The 16,632-nt window shown below is 50.7% G+C and overlaps 5 protein-coding genes and 1 non-coding gene across 6 annotated transcripts; 2 read left to right on the top strand and 4 right to left on the bottom strand.

Annotated features, from left to right (window-relative positions):
• Positions 1-3,271: 3,271 nt before the first annotated feature.
• On the top strand, positions 3,272-3,854 carry BJX68DRAFT_267070 (uncharacterized protein; the record flags this gene model as incomplete). The annotated part of the gene is made up of 3 exons (XM_071045700.1): positions 3,272-3,344; positions 3,403-3,746; positions 3,807-3,854. 3 exons carry the CDS (start codon positions 3,272-3,274, stop codon positions 3,852-3,854), a joined length of 465 nt encoding a protein of 154 aa, XP_070898983.1.
• Positions 3,855-4,445: 591 nt separating this feature from the next.
• Positions 4,446-4,523, bottom strand: BJX68DRAFT_t93. The gene has a single exon. It is a non-coding gene; the product is annotated as a tRNA-Glu (tRNA).
• A 673-nt stretch (positions 4,524-5,196) lies between these two features.
• BJX68DRAFT_255434 (putative MFS multidrug transporter) lies at positions 5,197-7,018 on the bottom strand (the record flags this gene model as incomplete). Its single annotated transcript, XM_071043039.1, has 5 exons — positions 5,197-5,771; positions 5,823-6,101; positions 6,148-6,277; positions 6,326-6,848; positions 6,924-7,018. The coding sequence occupies 5 exons, from the start codon at positions 7,016-7,018 to the stop codon at positions 5,197-5,199; spliced, it is 1,602 nt and encodes a 533-aa protein (XP_070898982.1).
• A 218-nt stretch (positions 7,019-7,236) lies between these two features.
• Positions 7,237-9,700, bottom strand: BJX68DRAFT_95382 (uncharacterized protein). The gene is made up of 6 exons (XM_071050075.1): positions 9,458-9,700; positions 9,152-9,400; positions 8,410-9,107; positions 8,297-8,361; positions 8,031-8,244; positions 7,237-7,983 (listed from the first exon to the last, which is right to left on the bottom strand). The coding sequence occupies exons 1-6, from the start codon at positions 9,637-9,639 to the stop codon at positions 7,490-7,492; spliced, it is 1,902 nt and encodes a 633-aa protein (XP_070898981.1). The 5' UTR covers positions 9,640-9,700; the 3' UTR covers positions 7,237-7,489.
• Positions 9,701-9,856: 156 nt separating this feature from the next.
• On the top strand, positions 9,857-14,349 carry BJX68DRAFT_237640 (cation-translocating P-type ATPase). Its single transcript, XM_071040226.1, has 13 exons — positions 9,857-10,363; positions 10,416-10,492; positions 10,543-11,079; positions 11,123-11,393; positions 11,439-11,679; positions 11,733-12,091; positions 12,140-12,416; positions 12,464-12,980; positions 13,030-13,086; positions 13,133-13,202; positions 13,251-13,440; positions 13,505-13,766; positions 13,838-14,349. Exons 1-13 carry the CDS (start codon positions 10,200-10,202, stop codon positions 14,002-14,004), a joined length of 3,189 nt encoding a protein of 1,062 aa, XP_070898980.1. The 5' UTR covers positions 9,857-10,199; the 3' UTR covers positions 14,005-14,349.
• A 431-nt stretch (positions 14,350-14,780) lies between these two features.
• BJX68DRAFT_267066 (glycoside hydrolase family 75 protein) lies at positions 14,781-16,196 on the bottom strand (the record flags this gene model as incomplete). The annotated part of the gene is made up of 6 exons (XM_071045699.1): positions 14,781-15,301; positions 15,353-15,501; positions 15,551-15,636; positions 15,686-15,739; positions 15,794-15,859; positions 15,924-16,196. The coding sequence occupies 6 exons, from the start codon at positions 16,194-16,196 to the stop codon at positions 14,781-14,783; spliced, it is 1,149 nt and encodes a 382-aa protein (XP_070898979.1).
• Between the last annotated feature and the right edge of the window lie 436 nt (positions 16,197-16,632).

The following is a 16,632-nucleotide window of genomic DNA, read 5'->3' as shown; positions in this document are numbered from 1 at the left end:
GGAGCATGGCTAACCAACAGGGTTCAATCGTGGCGCACGGTTTCATCCAGAGCGGGGGCATGGATTGCGATGCGACATCTCAAAGGAGTCAAAGCAAGCCACTTGGACTCAAGAGTAGTGTCCAAGGCTGATCATTTTAAGTTTGAATTTAATCGAACTTATATTTGGAAGCTTTTAGATTCACAGAGTTGCTTCCACAGGCAGACTAATCTGAGGTGTTGTCCACAGCTTCCTCGCAAGAAATGTGGTGTGTTGGTTGGAGCGAATAAGTTGTTGGAGCTTTGCGCCACGCGTCTTAGCCAGGCTTAGAAGAGGTGCTATAACAAGGCCCCCTTCTCCTGTTTTCATCGGTCAAAGGTAAGTCTTCCAGTTGTTCCGCGAGTCTGCTTGCGAGGTTGACAACAATTTTACCTTTGATCGAAAGGTGTTGATTATATCTCGGCTTGCGGACTGGCACGAAGGAATCCAATCTCAGTAGTGAGAATAACTCCGCTGTCTCGCTGTCTCGCTGTTCCGTGTGTGATCACGATCTCGGAGTTGCTGCATCCTGGGTTGTTGATATCGACGGCGTGGTGTGTCAAGCATCAAAGAGTCCCCTCCAGTGGCTGACACGGAAAGAGCTTGATTCTTGCGTGCTTTGAAGGCGCTCGTCGCAATCAACATTGCCCATCATTTGGCCCTGAAGGCGCCATTCGGCCCCCTGCTTGCACCACTGCTATTGGACATTCCTTCCACGCGTACGCCGGAAAACCCAGCCTCTTGCATCCTGTGTCCACGCACCTCACATTCCACACACGCACCACGGCATCGGATTGTCAGCCATTGATACCAAACTGGATGGGCTTCTATAAGCGACAATTTGGTTCTTTTACCCTTTTGACTTTGCTAGATCGTTGAGTTTCGCACATAGTACCGATCCGACAGAACTCGTTGACGGTTATAAGCAGCCTTCCGGTAGCGCAGGTGTTGCGAATTATGAGAACGACGAGAAATCAAGCCTATATATTGGTCTGGTGACAAAACGCGCGGCTTGCATAAGTCAAGAGGTGCAAACTGAAGCCTGGCTGATGCGTGGGACAGTTAGTCTCATCATTTGGTGCCTCCTTGGTGTTTACTCACAGACAACCCAACCTCTTCTGCAACAGGCGGTTCCGTTTTCCTGGTTTATTTCGGGGCTTCTTTATGAGAGCTCGTCAATACTCCCCTGGCAGCATGTCATCAGGCCGCGAGTTGGGTATTGCTTCATGGTCGGAAAGCTTCAAGGGCTCGCGCGCCGGGGTTGAGTGATTCTCCATGACGGATTGTGGTGGATGCGAAAGGAAGGCTGAGCAGGAGACAGGAGCTGCCACATGGCCTTGCTCAACGTAGACTTGTTAAGAAGCATTATACCCTCTGGGAGGAAGATGGACAGGGGAAACTTGATAATCTTTCTGTTTGTGTGAGAAGTTTTCAGTGTTGCAGAAAGAGCGAAAGGTGAGGGGGTATTGGGATTGACTGCCTGAGGCCGGGACAAACGCCTGACTGGAAATCGTTTGACAACTTCAACTATCCTCACCTGTCTGCTACTTTTCCGACATGGCCATACTTATAGGCTCCGTGGTCCACAGACGAAGGAGCTTCATTCACTATGCTAGAAGACCTCAAACCCTGTCCCAGCCTGGGCAAAAGACGTTGACCAAGTTCGCCATCAGCCAAAGAGGCCATGACTTCCGCACAGGTTAGAAGCATCTTGCTCGGTGCCAAGCTAATCTGTTCAGATCGTGAGTGTCTTCTAGTGCTTTCACATCACCTTCCTCTCCGCAGGTCCATGGGACATCGACAACATGATCGGGTATCCGTCTCCCTGTGATGAGTCCACGATAACACGCGAAGTTTAGTCGGCTCGGATACAGCAGCTACCCGTATGTCAAACTAGAATCGACGCTATATCGCCTGTCACAATTAGCTCGCCAGAAGCGCTGCCAGATCAACGTTACGATTGATAGAACTTCAGCCCTCATTCCATGGGTGCTCCGCCGGATATAAGACCTTGCGCAGCTCCCTGTACTAGGACTTTCGATTGCCGTCCTCTCACTGCAGCGTAAAACCTCCTGTTTCGGCTCTCTGTGCACCCTAGTATACTCTCCCGCTCCTGGAATGGGACAGAAGGGTTATTACGATGCCAACATAAACTAAGGAAGGGAGGATGTCCTTTTGGCCGGGCTTCTGCACAGTTCCGCTGCCGTCTAGTTACGCAATTACGTCGGGGTTTGCTATTGCGAAGGACGAAAACCAACCTTGGGAAGTTTGGTGGCATGTCAGTGGCTGCACTACGACATTTACGACTGATATTTGCTTGAGTGGTGACTCTCACGGCTTTGATCATGCGTCTCAGAACTGCATGTTCATGCAAGAAATGTCTCGCTGCCCAACGTCTATTTTCGGACAAGCTGATTCACCAATGAGGTGACAACCATGGGAAACATGGAGACGGCTTTGCCAACCGATACCCAGCCTTCCCCAGGTCGAAGGCTTGGAATGCCCTAATTCCAGATCGACCGAAAACCTCCACATGGCCGGGACTCCCGAACGCCAATACCAAGTTCCTCAAGGTTCCAGGCATTGACAAGCCATGCGTCTTCAGGCGATGCATACTCTGCGTTTGCCGTTGTGGCTGGCTAAATACGATCGGGTGGCGCTCATGAGCACAGCCTCCACAAGGTACAGAAGCGGTCAATTGACCATCTCATTTCCAAGGTTGACGCAGTGCAAAAGTGAAAGATAATCAATGCCAAGTCAGTTCTGGCGAATGCTGGCGCAAAGTGAGCTGGTGACTCCGAGACTCGCTTGGCCGTCGTCAGAGGTCTCAGACGCCTACCTAAACCCGAGTAAAGCGAACACGAGGTTCATGCTGCTGTCGACTTGGCACATGAAGTCGTATTTTTAGGCCGGTAACTTACCCTGCCAGTCGCTGGGTTTCAGTGCTTGTGTCTCGGATCTCGTATATTCGCTGCTGTTTTACCAGTCAAGTGCATTCCTATGTCGATCAGCTCCCTGCTTGCTAGCTTGGCGTGGGTGACTCCAAGTTCCTCTGCAGAATGACTCCAGAAGAGGTAAGTTAAATCTTTACGACCAATCGTGTGACAGCCGGATCGCTCGGTCCTGAAAATCATAGCCGAATCCATTGAGCTCACTCACATATAAATACTCTCCGAATCGCACGACTGAAGGAAACCATCACTGTTCTCTTACCATATCCTATTCACACAATCAGCTCCATACCACCAGCAACATGAAGTTCACATCCGCCCTCGTCAGCGGTCTCCTCGCCACCAGCGCCTCTGCTCTGTTCGACAAATACGCTCGTAAGTCATCCCTGCCATTCCCTCGACTCAGCCATACCTAACTCGGTACTTCATGTAGCTTGGGGCAAGCGCGACTACCACTGTCTTAACGTCTACCAAGGCGTCCCTGAGAACGCTACCCTGGCCCAGAACTGGCCCGTCGAAATTGGATTCAACCGTGGCGGCAGCCGCTGCGACCCCATCTATGACCAGTTCCCCACCTCCACCTACAGCGTGTGGCTCTACAACAACCCTGTTCGCGAAAACGGCTTTGTAAAGTCCGACTACCAGGTCAAGCTCGTCGATGGAATCCCGCTTGACGCCGGCAGGGTGACCATCAGCTTGCCTTCGGATCTGCCCGAAGTTGACGATGATACTGTTTGGTATTTGCGTCTGGATACTTGGCTCCCGACTGCACCTCAGGTTCGTCCCTTTTTGGGTGGCATTTGGGTGGTTTTGGAAAAATGCTAACGGTCTAATTAGACGCCCACCTTCTTCAACGCCCAGGGCCCCTTCACAGTCAACCGATGACGCACACCCGTACAAGCCCTTCAGAGCGTACTATTTACCGAGAGGTGATTAGTTGGACTCTCTGGACAGTCGTGATGGAATTTCGATGTGTATACAGTTTGCATTGAAGCACGTTGGGCGATTTGGACAACACTCCTTTAGCATATAGACATAGCTCAATCGTAATATAATCTTGAGGTAGCTTTGAGAGAATCCTCCGCTTTCTGCACTATCTCATGTCTACTAGTAATTTGCCTGACTTGATCTAAGACCATTAAATTTAGCTTATCACGCCGTCGCGTACGCCGTGTCAACGTCCCCATATATCCCCACAAGCCATGAATCAGACTGCATAACGCTAAACATCATTTTGACTTACATCCGAGTCAAACGAACCACGCACATATCACGGAGTGCGTCCCATGATGTCGACCTTTAAAAGACCGCGGCGTGGTGGCTGGCATCCCGGGGAAATTAGTAGACATTACAAATTAGACAGCGACCGAACTCGACAGGGGAAAAAAAGAAAAAGGCTTCTTAAGGCAGGGAGCGCAAGCGGAGAGGTAAGGGCAGAAAAGCAAGTGAAGATCAAAACAAAAAAAAAAAAGAAATCTCCGATACGGGGAATCGAACCCCGAGCTATCGCGTTCACATGAAAGGCGATGATGTTAGCCGTTACACCATATCGGATGGTTGTTGAATTCCTCCAGCCAGCTGCAATTGATAGCCCGCTACAATAACTAAAGTAAAAACGTTCTGTTCCTGAGATTTGTGATGACACAACAATGCTGGGAAATACGTTTAGGAATAGATATTAGTGGTGGTAACATCAAGTGTACGTAGTACCATTACTCGTACACTAGTAAATCTCCCCCATGAAGGTGGAGTAGGGGCTTTTGAACTGGGATTGACCGTTGACGCGTGAGGATGTATATATCTGGCCTCGAGCGCCATGTCCCAGAGAGGGGAGAAGTCTTTTAGCTGTGGAACTTCTAATGACACATGTACTCGGATTTCGATCGCTTGAACAATCAATTCATGTAGCATGCCATCATATTACCCTGGGGCCTGTCTTTGTGGCAGGGGAGCATCAACGAGGGTTGACGGTCAGTAGCAGGAGACCTGGCCTCAATAAATGTGGGTCAATAGTTAATGGTAATATGTTCATTTCCTATGCTATTATGCTCTATATATGCTGGATGAATTAGTTCTGGGTCATAATAAGCGCTTTTGAATCTCACCACCACACGACACTGCGGCCTTAATTAGTCTCTCCAAGAGATAGCAGCCTCTTACCTAGCTCCTTAACACTATAAATCTCGCGACTTAAAACCTTCCGGTCAAGAGGAAGAGAGCCAGAGATCTAACACTCCTCCCTCTGCTGACCCTCCACACTGCCACTGCTCCCATTCTGACCCCACTCATCCTTGACCAACATCTGGCAGAATCTACTCTTCTCCCGTAGCCAAGCCCCCTTCCAGAGCAGGACATATGGAATGGGTACACACAACAGGCTCACGAATCCAACAAGCGAGGTCGACCACCCCACGCCGAGAGATGCGTACATCGGCTTCGCAGCCACAGGCAGGGCGGCGCCAAGAATACTCCGCAGGATGACGGAGCTCGCAAGGGCGCTTGCAGAGTAGACCTTGTAGGCGTCGGTGACATATGTGAGCAATGAGGTAAAAATTATCTGGTAACCGAAGCCAAAGAAAAGACCGGAGAGAGTTGGGACAATCCAATGGACGCTGGGTGTTGCAGTCCATGCGAGCCAGAAGAGGGAAGCGACGATGGTTATGCTGCTGACGCAAGATGTAGGGAGGCGGTGCATCTCAGGGCTGTAGGGAAAGGCCCAGGATTTACCTTTTGAGAGGGCCGAGTCGTATTTGAGGTCCCAGTATATGGCTATGGGGCCGCTCGCGCAGGCGCCGATTCCCACTGTAGTCAAATGAGTACACTGTCCGGGTAGTGAGGTCTAGAGAAACATACAAGGAATTAGGGTGAGAGAGGTCGTTTGAATACTAAAGTTGTAGGCCTCAGGGAAGATGATGGGGTAGGCTTGAAAGAAAAAGAAGACGAGGGCGTAGACCACTGCAACGTAGATCGATGTTGCTAAGATGATAGGTTCAAATAACAACATGTATAGCGGTCGCAAAAATATGGTGCTGAGGTCTGTGTCTATCGTCGATAACGACACAGTGATCTCTTTTCCGGACAGCTTGCTCAGCTTTGCTGCTTGGCGCTTGAGGAGGACTGGTCCAAAGGTCTCTGTTGGATGTTAGCATATGCAGGCCCCATGCTAGGCAAAACATACCAGGTATAAACAGAAGCCCGGACAATGCGACGGCAGCAAAAATCAAATCGGCCCAAAAGGTCCATCTCCAGCCATGCTGGGATGCGAAACCAGAGATAATCGGCCCTAGGATGGGCCCAAAGCTTGCCGACTGTACATGTGAGCAAGGAATTGGTAAATGTGACAAGGGTAGACGTACTGCCATGTAAAATGCCATAACTCTCCCCCTTGCGCGTGCCTCAAATATATCCGCATAGACTCCCCCGATGACAGTTTGCGGAGATGCCCCCATGCAACCACAAACAAAGCGGAAGAATAGTAACGACGGCCAGTTTGGAGCAAGCGCACAAGCGAGGGTGGAGAGAAAGAATACTATAAAAGTATAAACCAGAACCGGGCGCCGTCCGATAGTCTCGCTCAATGGGCTCCATATTAATGGACCAACTACGTATCCCAGGAGGAACACCGAGGTAGGCAAGCTGCTTTGACTCTCATCGTCTATGTTGAAATTCTCAAAGATATAAGGGACAGCATTGCTTGGGAGTGATGACGAAACCCCGCTGTTCATCACCGACAAAAGCGTAAAACAGAGAATGTACAACTTTTTTGAAAGAGGCCAATTCTTTGGATCTTCATCAGGGCAATCTTCAAAGCTTGTTATGGAGGTGGGAATAGAGGTAGAGGTCGGTGTCGGCGGTGGGGTAGAGATCAACGGGGCAGGGCTTTTGTGCGTCGGTCGAGGATTGCTTAAATCTGCCAAGTTTAGTACAGACCGAACTAGAGAATGAGGAACATACCTGTCGACATGGTCTCTTGCTGCCGCTCGGGGCAGGGCTGGAATTCTTTTTGCTCGTCCATGGTTGTCGGTTACACACTCGGAGAATTGCTGCATTGCTCGGTAGACGGCTCGTTTAAGTATGAAGTGTCGAGGCCCCTCGCTTCTTCAAAACTTGACTCATGGATGAGAATTCGGCCTGTCCAGACACATGCAAACTCCTGTCTTGTTTTCCGGTTTTGCTGGTCTCCCAATAAGAGTGCCCATATAGAAAGGTTTCTCACGCTAGAGTCGGCGCCGCAATCGGCCCCGACCGGCCCCGACCAAAGAACCGGAAAGCCATGCAGGAGCCGACTCGGTCCAGGTGTCAGAATGACGGCGATCAACACGGACCTTCTCACTGAGATTGGGAATCAATGCAGTTCGTATGCAACCCATAGCCCTGTGACCATTGTTCGCAAGGGCGATGCGAGTCCAGCCCCCTGCTAGGAGACCTCGCGCCTTTGCTTTCCAAAAGAAGGCTAGATTTCCAGAAAATTGAAGTGACAGGAAGAGAGTTCCGAGTTCTTACCAATTGCTATGTATATGTCAATTAGGTGCTAAATTAGGAAGGAAGTCAAAAACGTCAGTTTGACCCTCTTCGAACAAGTCAAACGAATCGGCTATTGGGGCGGTTAGGTTCCAGTTTGGTATATCAAAGGGTGGGACTCTCGGTTGGGCTGGCTCGGATCTAGGATATGCTGGCAAAGGAGCGGTCAGGTCGGTTTCTCTGTCCACTCGTGCATGTGAGCCTTCAGTCGGGGGTCCTGGCATCGCTGCCATGTTGAACTCCGATCTTGGAGTATTGGCCACCTCTGGCTGGTTTGATGATTCGGAGCCGGACTGGACAGTGCTTTCGTTATTACTTAAGTCTTGCTCAGCGAGAAGGGCTCCCGCATAGTTGACAAATATCTGGACTGTTCTGTGAATGTCCGGATAAGGGGGATTTTTAAGATACTCCAAGATTCGCCGAACACGCTGCAGGACCATGTGCCGGTTGATCAGAGTAGGATGCCACCGAGCTACTCTGATCGCGAAAGTGGCTATAATCTGTCAGCCTTGCTGGTATAGAGTAAGTTAGCATACTTACTAATGAATCCAATCGTCAAAGCTGAATAGGTTGGTGCCCAGGTCAAGTGGCATATGTACGCCGCTTCCGTGACCAAGAACGTCAACTGATTTTCGATTACGTCGACCAATGACTTCCATAGACTGGGGGCGACTTCGGAGTCAAGGCCCTGCGCGCCTTCTGGTGTTTGCTGGAGCTTCTGTATCCTTGCTATGGTCACACAATAGATAAAAACCTAAAGTTTGTTAGTACTAACCGAGTGACATATCATCTGGTTTACTCCGCACCTTCGCGTAATTCAGCGCCAGCTTAAGTGACGAGCGCTGAAATGCCCCGGGATGAAAGCCATTTTCTAAAGTGTTTAGCGGCTATTAATCGGAGCCACTACCGGATTACTCACGATCATGTATATCGTCCCATTCTTTCCACCACTGCTGCAGCCTCTGGAGAATTGCCGGGAGTTCCACCGATATAAGCTGGGCGGCAGCGGTACTCTCAATCACCTGCCGGCATTTTGCGCGTAGTTGATGAAGCTCAACGATGGAAATTGTCCGCATATCGCTGTACAGTGACAACGGATAGTCTAAGAATTTCCGTAGTTTCGAAATATCCACATCGCCGAGACGTGATTTTCTCCCCGTTCCACTTGCAACGTCAAGCTCAAGAGTGAATGAAATGATGAACGTCCGGGTCTGCCAGACGAGTTGCCGGTCTTCCATCGTGGCGGAGAGGTAGCTTCTTGGAGCAGGATTTTGAGCCAGCAGTGTATCAAGAGACTTTTCTAACCCCAAATCTAAAGCAGTTCGTAGGATGAGAGCCGTGGAGAACCAAGTCTTTTCCGAGTATGCCGCAAGAAGGATCATGCCTTGAACTGTTTCCAACTTGGTGGGCTTTGCAAAGAACGAGTCCTCCGCCAGTCGCTGAGCTTCATCCTGTAGCACCCGTTGCAGATGGTAGTTTGCACGAAAGTCGGAAACAGCACGACTGGCTAAATAGAGGATGACTGTAAAACAGAAGAGCGATCGCGAGCGAATGGAGTCAAAAGTGTCTCGAACAGGATCGAACAGAGGAAGAAAGTTCTTGCTACCGTTCATGAACCTAGAGATAGTCAGAACTGCCTACTATCGATGAAGTCTTCTTACCTTTCGTAGATGCAGCGAGCATCCTCCTCGCTGATGATACCACGCTCAATCACATCACCCTTGGGATCCGACACCTCAGACTCGCCCATAAAGATTGGTGAGCTTTCCGTCAGATTTAGGGACATTGTATGCATGGCCGACTGCGGTGCAATCATATCCTGGGGGCTAAACTGCTGAAGTTCGAGAGTGTCCAGGTGGTTGGTGCTTCTCGGACTGGCCGAGGAAGCCGTACTGAACGCACTGCGAGCACTGCAACAAATTAGTACTGCAATCTTTCATAGCATATATATATAGATGGGAACTTACTGAGCCGATCGGTTGGCATGTCTTCGGCGTTCCGACGGGCGTGGTCTGTTGATTGTGTCGACGACGCACTCATGCTCAAAGCCGCTGGCGCAGCATCGCGAACATGGCATTCGGGTTCGGGCATCGCAGCGGACCTTTTGCTGTCTGCATCTTCTGCAACTCTTAAATAGTTTTTCCGACATGTTGCACAAAGTATGCTGGTCCCTTGCAGATGGAAACTCGTGGGCGCCGGAAACACAAGACGTCGGCGCCGATTGACCGCCTTGCGGGCGCAGGGCGCCTTCCTCTTTGGGCAACTACGACGATGCTACACGTGACCGTGTTTCTCCCAGGTCTATGGTGTAGTTTCAGCTGCTAAATCACTGAGTGATTTTCCAGTTATCTAATGGTTAGCAAACAGAAATGTCAAAGACAGGCGAGGCATTTTCTTTCCCAGTGAAACTATCCTCAGAGGCGTTGTGATTGGCCAGATAATGCGCGCGTCTAACCAGAAAAGCACGAGCCATTTGTTGCGGCCACTCGGGCCACAATTTTGCTACTCCAACCACCGCCTCCTGATGTCAACCATGTGCGCCATCTCGATACGATCTTTCAATCCCATGTCCCTCAGATCCATTCTTTGCATGATGCACGCGAGGGTGTTCGTCCCTATAAGAAGGCCAGGGCAATCCCCTGTCCTCGAACACTCTATCATCTGCGTCTTCCCTCCTTGATACCTATATTACTTCTTTTGATTCCAAGTATGGAACAAGACGACCGCAAGGACCATATACGTATCGCCGAGGAGGGTGTCCATCGCAATGAGATGCGATCAATTTCTCGTCGAAACTCGTCTCTGTCTATCCATAGTGCGCGTGGCAGAGTCGTAGCGCCCGAGAATTTACTTCCCATAACATATCGGACACTGTAAGACTGATTCAATTGTGCTTAATGAGACAGACTGACCAAGTATCATCAGCTCGTTCAAGGTTGACGACGCTTTCGACAAAGACGCCAGTGACGCTTCAGATAAAAGGGAGCGGAAACAAGTCCAAGGTCGAACCAACGTTTCTGTCTGTGATTGCACAGCTGACATTGTTGCGAAGGTCTCACGGAGCTAGATCACCACCTGGTAACTGTTGATGAACTGCAGCGGCGTCTCTCGACTTCCCCCCAAGGGCTCCAGGCCGAGCAAGCCCACCGCCGCCTCTTACAACACGGGAAGAACCAACTGTCACCCCCTCCTTCGAGATGGTTTCAAACAATAATGGGATACCTCTTTGGAGGCTTTGGTACTATCCTTCTTGGAGGTGGTATCCTGGTGTTCATTGCGTGGAAACCTCTCGGGGATCCTCCTGCAGAAGCCAATCTTGCTTTAGCGCTTGTTCTCATCGTCGTGTGGGTCATCAATGCCGCGTTTAATGCCTGGCAGGACTGGTCGTCATCAAGAGTAATGGCTTCGATAACCACCATGTTGCCGGATCAGTGTATTGTCACACGCGACAACAACCCTGCCTACCTCAGCGCACTTGATCTGGTTCCCGGAGATCTGATCCAGATCAAGCAGGGCAATAAGCTGCCTGCTGATGTCCGGCTCATTCAAACTTCAGCCGATGCTAAGTTTGACCGATCTATCCTGACAGGTAAGCTACCTTTGCTTTGTCCTTTCATTAGCTGACCGTGTAGGCGAGTCCGAACCCGTCTCGGGGACTGTTGAGTGCACCAACAACAACTATCTGGAAACAAACAACATCGGTCTGCAGGGCACATACTGCGTCTCCGGAGCTGCTCTAGGAATTGTCGTGGCTACTGGAGATCAGACAGTTTTCGGACGAATTGCTAGTTTGTCAAATGGAAGGCGAACGGAGATGACTCCGATGCAAAAGGAAATCCTACGATTTGTGCTCATCATTGTGGCTTTTATTGTGACTTTCGTGGTCATAATAATTGTTATTTGGTACGTCCAGGCCTAGCAATTTTAGGGTAGAACTGACAGTTCTAGGGCGGCATACTTGCACAAGGACCATCCGGATTTCATCAATGTTCCAACTCTTATTGTCAGCTGTGTCAGCGTTGGAATCGCATTTGTGCCGGAAGGGCTTCCCATAGCAGTTTCAATGGGCCTTACGATTGTTGCTGGGATTATGAAGAAGAACAAGATTCTTTGCAAGTCACTGGCCACAGTGGAGACTCTGGGTGCTGTTTCCGTGATTTGCTCTGACAAGACCGGCACACTCACCAAGGTAAAATAAGATTTGATTACTATATGTATCCTGCAGGTTACTGATTTGCCCAGAATGAAATGTTTGTTGCGAAGTGCTTTTCTGGCGGAGAAGAATACATCTCGGAAGACGCAAAGGAACGAATGGTACACGGCTCAGCTCCAGGCGAGCTTCCAAACGAGTCAATAGCTGTGGTCCGAGCCATTGGTGGCCTCTGCAATGCAGCTGAGTTTGACGCTACTACCCTGGAACGACCGCTACACGCTATGAAGATTTTCGGCGACCCAACTGACCAGGCTATTCTGCGTCTTTCTCAATCTCTGGGATCTGTGAGTGATCTAAGAGGGCAATGGAAGAAGGTCTTTGAGATTCCGTTCAACAGCAAGAACAAGTTCATGATCCGTGTCATGTGCCCGCACAATCAAGACAGCGGGTGAGTTTCTCATACCCTTGGAAGACCTCGAGTTAACCGTCGGACTAGCTATCTCTTTATCAAGGGAGCTCCTGACATGCTTCTGTCGAAATGTGCCCATGCTGTGAACAGAAACGGACAGGCAGAGCTTTTATCCCAAGCCGAGCGTAACCGGCTTGAAAGGATCAAGGACCGTTGGTCAGCCGAAGGAAAACGCGTGATTCTCATGGCTCAAAGATTAGTGTCTAGCGATTGGATCAAGGCTGGTGTGGACGAAAGAAGTGCCCTCCAGGCCGCGCAGGATGGTCTCACCCTTGTTGGCCTAGTTGGTCTCATAGACCCACCGGTATGCCCCCGACTTTTGCAGGTGCGATATATTGCTAATCTTTGAAGCGAGACGAAATCCCGGGTGTGATTGATACCCTCCGCAGAGCTTCTATCCGGATCATGATGGTAACAGGAGACTACAAACTCACGGCGCAGGCGATAGCAATTGAGTGCGGTATCATACGGACACCTCCGGGTTTGATCGATGATATCAAGGCTCTCGACCACGCTGACAAGGCAACCGTCCGGTCGACTGACTCAACCACTGCTATTGTCGTTAGTGGTCCTGAGCTAGCTGATCTTTCTTCAGAGGACTGGGACACACTCTGCACTTACGATGAAATTGTCTTCGCACGCACGACTCCGGAACAGAAACTTCGCATCGTCAAAGAGTTTCAAGCCCGAGATAATATTGTTGCGATGACGGGTGACGGTGTCAACGATGCTCCTTCGCTCAAGGCAGCAGATGTCGGCGTTGCCCTCGGAAGTGGTTCCGACATCGCGATCGAGGCCGCCGATATTGTTCTTCTCGACTCGTTTGCCGCTATTGTCGAAGCCGTAAAATATGGACGACTTGTTTACGGTACTGTTCCTTGGGATCGTGAGACTTTGCTTGAACTGACAAGACTTAGATAACCTCAAGAAGACCATCATCTACCTACTTCCAGCTGGAAGTTTCAGTGAGCTATGTAAGGGCTATTCCAACCGAAGACTTGACCACAACTAACAAGCTAGGGCCCGTCGTGACAAATGTTGTCCTGGGAGTTCCCCAGATCCTTTCCTCCTTCCTCATGATTATTATCTGGTAAGCCAGGTTGATGCATATCCAGCCAAACATTTACTGACTGTTTAGCTGTCTCACTGACTGCGCCGGTGCGATAACCCTCGCCTTCGAGAAACCAGAATCAGACCTCCTCCTCAGACCACCCCGCGACCCCAAAAAGGACCGCCTCGTCGACGTAAAGCTCCTCGGTCACGCGTACCTCTTCATAGGCCTCTACGAGTGTCTTATGTCCTACATAATGGCCTTTTGGCACATGCAAGTACGTGGCACCTAACATGCTCCACACAAAACAATATTACACAAAACTAAACGTCCCCGTACAGAGACGTGGCGTCCCGTTCAGCGCAATGGTCCTCCGCTACGGCTCCTGGGACCCGCAATACGACCCCGACTACGTAACCCAGGTCGCGAACGAGGCATCCTCAATATACTTTGTCAACCTCGTCTTTATGCAGTTCTTCAACCTGCTTGCTGTCCGGACGCGCCGGCTGAGTATCTTCCAGCAGCCACCGATCTTGAAGAAGGAGACGCAGAATCTGCTCCTTTTCCCGGCCATGCTGTTTGCGTTGTGTGTTGTTTTTATTTGTGAGTTTCCCCTACCTAAGTCGCTGTTCATGAGATATTTCGGCGGACTCGGAATGCTGACCAGGGAACAGTCCTCTATATCCCCGACCTCCACGGCTCGATAGACACGACGACTGTTCCCGTCGAACATTTTTTCCTCCCCATTGCTTTTGGTATGGGACTTCTCCTTCTGGACGAGGGTAGGAAGTACTCTGTTCGACGTTGGCCGAATGGGCTTCTTGCGAGAATCGCCTGGTGAGGACGATGACTCGATTTTGGGACGGACTTACTATGATATCTGGTTGGGAGAGACGAAGAACTTCTATTAGATCTTGATAAAACGGGTGGACTCTGACACTACTTAGATAGGTGGCGTGATTGGGTATTGGGACAGGAAACAGCATCGTATCTGCCAATGCAGCATCAGGTATTCAAGACAATGAGATCAAGACCAGACGAAGATGAGAAAAAGAAAAGCAACTTGAAACGAAATAGGCATCCAAAACACCATAGCTAAATACAAGTCAAATGAATAGCACAGAGAAGCAATATCCAAGAGGGTATCCAAGTCGATGGCTGCAAATGCTCCGAAACCCTAAACGCTCCCAAGCAGATATGAACAACCAGAGAAACACCAGTGCAATAAATCCAGGGCGGGATCGAAGACTGACACGCACCACCTCAATCCTCGTCCCCGCATCCTCCTCCTCCATCGCTGTCGTCGCTGTCGTCCTCATCGTCGCTGTCCCGGTCGCCGTCGTCTGTGCACACTCCGTCACTGCAAACAATATCTTCAGAGCAATCATCATCAGTGGAACAGGAAGAGTCTGTAGTAGAAGATGCGTTAGCCTATCTTCAAGCCATCTCATAAACGTAAGCAAGTTGGGCTAACATCGCATCGCATCACATAGAAGCCCAGCAAAAGATACACACAGCAGAAAGTAAGGAAAAAAAAGAAAGAAAAAGCAAACAAATAAAACAAAAGTATATTACCCTCACTGGATGCCTGTATGGCAGTGCGTCTGCTCCACCCGTTCACAATCCACGGGTCAGGATCAGAACGAGCAGGAACGCGAGCAGGAGAACGGGCTGGTTGGTGCTTGGGTCCAGGTGGGAGGAAGAGGAGGAGGAGTCGGAACTACCTTCGCAGTGGCCGGGCCAATCGCAGTCGTCCTCATCGCCATCGTTATCGTCGTTATTGTCCTCTGGTGGGGATGGCGAGGGGGCAGGCTCGGCCTCTGGCCCTGGTTTGGGCGACGAGGGGGAAGGCGAGGGTGTGAGCGTGTGTGGCTGCTCAGTTTGTCCTGTGACGGATGCAGGGGGGGGAGGAGCCTGAGACTGTGACGGCGAGTGCGACTGTGTCTGGGCCGGGGGTGGAGGCTGTGGCTGGGAAGCTCCACTGTCCTCTGACGGGGTCGCACCGGGGAGCCTGAGGTTGACGAGCAGGGCGTTGACCAGTCTATCGCCCATGAACTTGAGCGTGCCAAAGTCCGTGATGTAGTGCTCGTTCACGGCCGAGAAGGGGAGGACCGCGTTCGGGCCGGTGAAGAGGATGTCTGTTCTTGTTAGCGGACCAGCAGCGAGATTGGTTGTAACGGGGTGCTTACAGGTAACATCCGCTTCGGCGTGTCCTGAATTCCCGCGCAGATCGTCGTCAGGGAAGCAGGTGCGAGCCATGAGCCAGGAGGCCTCACCGGTGACCTGGGGGTCATTGCCGTTGGTGTCGCCGAGGATGCCGTAGAACATTTTGTTGTTGCTATCGCACGTGAGTGCAAGAATCATAGTGTAGTGGGTGAGACACATACCAGATAACGGCGGCGACGTTGTTTCCGGGAATGGCGTCTTGGTTTCCAGAGGACACGTATTCCTGGGGGATGACGATGAACGGGACCTAGAAGGATGAGCTGCTTTCAGGAGTAGTAGACAAGAGGAAGCCGTACCGCATAAGCAGACAGCGCACCGTAGTCTGTCAGTGCCTGGCCATCCTCGTTGCCCTGCGTACGTCAGTATGAACAATCTTGTCACCACAGAAGCCTTGGGAGACCTACATCGCACTTGTAGTCGATCCCATCACAATCGACATCCATATCAGCCGTCCAAACAAGAGCGGCGCCCTATGATATCATTGTCAGCTCTCAAACCTTGAGGAGGAAGTTTAAAAAGGAAGAGGCGACTCACCCCATCAAACTCCGCCCAATCCGTATAAATCGTCGATATCTGCTTCGACGACGACGAGAGCTTATAATCAGCAACGGCGTTGCCAGGAGTCTCGGAGAGACCGGTCGCCGCCGTCTGCAGGGCCGCCACGGGCATCGTCGCAGCGGCCTGGAAGTAGCTCGCTGGCGGCCCGCCAAAGGGCTTGTTGAATTCTGGGCCGCTGATTTTCTGGCCCGTGGCGAGGAGTGTGCTGGAGAGCACGAGGAGGACGGCGAGCGTTCCCTTGAGGGCCATGGTGGGGGTGCTGATGACTGGGAACATTTTGCGAGGTGGGCTGGTGGCTTGAGGAGAGGAAGAGAGGAAGAAAAACAAGAAAAAGGAAAAGACAGAAAGACAGAAGGAGAGGACGAGATTAAGAGCGTCTCTCTAGTAATGCTTATAACTAGTAGAGACGCAGAAAAGACGCGCGATGGGGTGATGTGTCAAAGAGAGATGAAGACGAAAAAAAGTAGGAGGGGGAGAGATTCGACGAGAATAAGGAGGCTGAACGTCAGAGTGTCTCTGCTGTTACTGTAGAGACACAGAAAAGCCCCTGATATCTGTGTCTGAGCTTCTGAGGTGCTTTAGATGCCTGAGTGGTTGCCAAAGCGATGGATAGTCAGAAGTCTGGGAAGTTGCGATGAGGAAGAAGGGAGGAAAGGAAGGAGGCAAGAAGGAGAGAATGAATAGG

The sequence above is a fragment of the Aspergillus pseudodeflectus genome (genome assembly GCF_044049435.1).
Source record: "Aspergillus pseudodeflectus strain CBS 756.74 chromosome Unknown BJX68scaffold_22, whole genome shotgun sequence".
NCBI classification, from domain to species: Eukaryota; Fungi; Ascomycota; class Eurotiomycetes; order Eurotiales; family Aspergillaceae; genus Aspergillus; species Aspergillus pseudodeflectus.
Note: the sequence above shows the minus strand (reverse complement) of the source record. Positions and strands in the feature narration are given on the sequence as shown.

Excerpts from the sequence above, each read along its gene's own strand:
- BJX68DRAFT_95382 (XM_071050075.1), bottom strand. The coding sequence starts at position 9,639 with ATGTCGGAAAAACTATTTAAGAGTTGCAGAAGATGCAGACAGCAAAAG. Across the intron at positions 8,362-8,409 it reads ATGGGACGATATACATGATC|AAAATGGCTTTCATCCCGGG; the intron begins GTGAGTAATCCG and ends TAAACACTTTAG. Across the intron at positions 8,245-8,296 it reads TGGCGCTGAATTACGCGAAG|GTTTTTATCTATTGTGTGAC; the intron begins GTGCGGAGTAAA and ends AACAAACTTTAG.
- BJX68DRAFT_237640 (XM_071040226.1), top strand. The coding sequence starts at position 10,200 with ATGGAACAAGACGACCGCAAGGACCATATACGTATCGCCGAGGAGGGT. Across the intron at positions 12,092-12,139 it reads CCGCACAATCAAGACAGCGG|CTATCTCTTTATCAAGGGAG; the intron begins GTGAGTTTCTCA and ends CCGTCGGACTAG. Across the intron at positions 13,087-13,132 it reads TGGAAGTTTCAGTGAGCTAT|GGCCCGTCGTGACAAATGTT; the intron begins GTAAGGGCTATT and ends CTAACAAGCTAG.